The 1,087-nt window shown below is 62.7% G+C and overlaps 1 gene segment (V, D, J or C); it reads right to left on the bottom strand.

Annotated features, from left to right (window-relative positions):
- Positions 1 to 213: 213 nt before the first annotated feature.
- Positions 214 to 1,087, bottom strand: part of LOC102772356 — a gene marked incomplete at its 5' end in the record, with an annotated part of 7,484 nt that continues 6,610 nt past the window's right edge. The window contains 1 exon segment of the C gene segment in view: positions 214 to 503. Within this exon segment, the coding sequence occupies positions 214 to 503 (290 nt within the window).

Below are 1,087 nucleotides of genomic sequence, written 5' to 3' on the forward strand. Positions count from 1 at the left end.
GGTCTCAGGACTGAGGCACGCCCTGAGGGCTGGGACAGAACGGGAGGCGGGTGCAAGGAGCCAGAGCTGTTTATGGGATAGCCAGCGGGCAGCAGGAGGGGCGCCAGGGTCAGGGCAGGCTCTGTGGGCTGGGGTGGGGGGCAGTGTTCCTGCCCTGGAGGCTTGTGGCTGAGGGGACCTGTGCAAGCGCTGTGAGGACCCCAGGTGGCTCCCTCAGGCCAGGCGGGTGCCCACAGCCCACTGCCCTCCTGCCGGGGTTTCCCAGCTCTGCACAGTCCCGGGCCGGCTCCAGCGAGCCCCCTGGAAGGGCATCGTTTTGGCACAGCCCAGTGGGGCCGGGTCCCGGACCTTCACCTTGACGAAGGTGACGAAGCCGCCGTAGAACAGGCTGAGGAGGAAGAGGGCCACGAAGGTGGGCCACAGGGGGCCGGCATCTTCCTGGTCAGCGAAGGCGTCACAGTCCACATCTATGCTCAGGGGGACCCAGAGGGGCGGGGCCAGACCTGGGGAGGAAGTGGGCCAGGTGAGGTCGGTCCTGCAGCCTCCCCTCCCCCGCCCCCGGTGGCAGTTGCATGCAAGGTAACAGCTCACACACTCCAGTGCCCACCCTGCCACCCACCGGACAGGCACTGAAACCTGCCTTCCCGTGGCCAGGCCCGTGTCCAGCACAGCAGAACCAGGCGGTCACAGCACCGATGGGGCAGGGGAACCGAATGAAACACGAGCACATTATTCAACACACGTGTGACCAGAGAGCAAGGGTGGCGCCGACAGTGAGTAGATGCAGATGCACAGGCTCGATCCTGGCAGCCTGGCCAAGAAGCCTCCCTCAGAAGTGGCCCCTGTGCTCAGCCGTATGGCTCAGTGGCTGACATCAACCTATGAACCAGGAGGTCAGGTTCGATTCTCAGTTAGGGCACAGGCCTGTGTGGCAGGCTCCATCCCAATGTGGTGCGTGCAGGAGGCAGCAGATCGTGATTCTCATCATTGATGTTTCTATCACTCTCTCCCTCCCCCTTCCTTTCTGAAATCAATCTATATATATAAAAGCATAAGCAACCGGCCAACCAGCCAGTCACTATGACAC

This window comes from Myotis davidii, unplaced genomic scaffold, assembly GCF_000327345.1.
Source record: "Myotis davidii unplaced genomic scaffold, ASM32734v1 scaffold6534, whole genome shotgun sequence".
NCBI classification, from domain to species: domain Eukaryota; kingdom Metazoa; phylum Chordata; class Mammalia; order Chiroptera; family Vespertilionidae; genus Myotis; species Myotis davidii.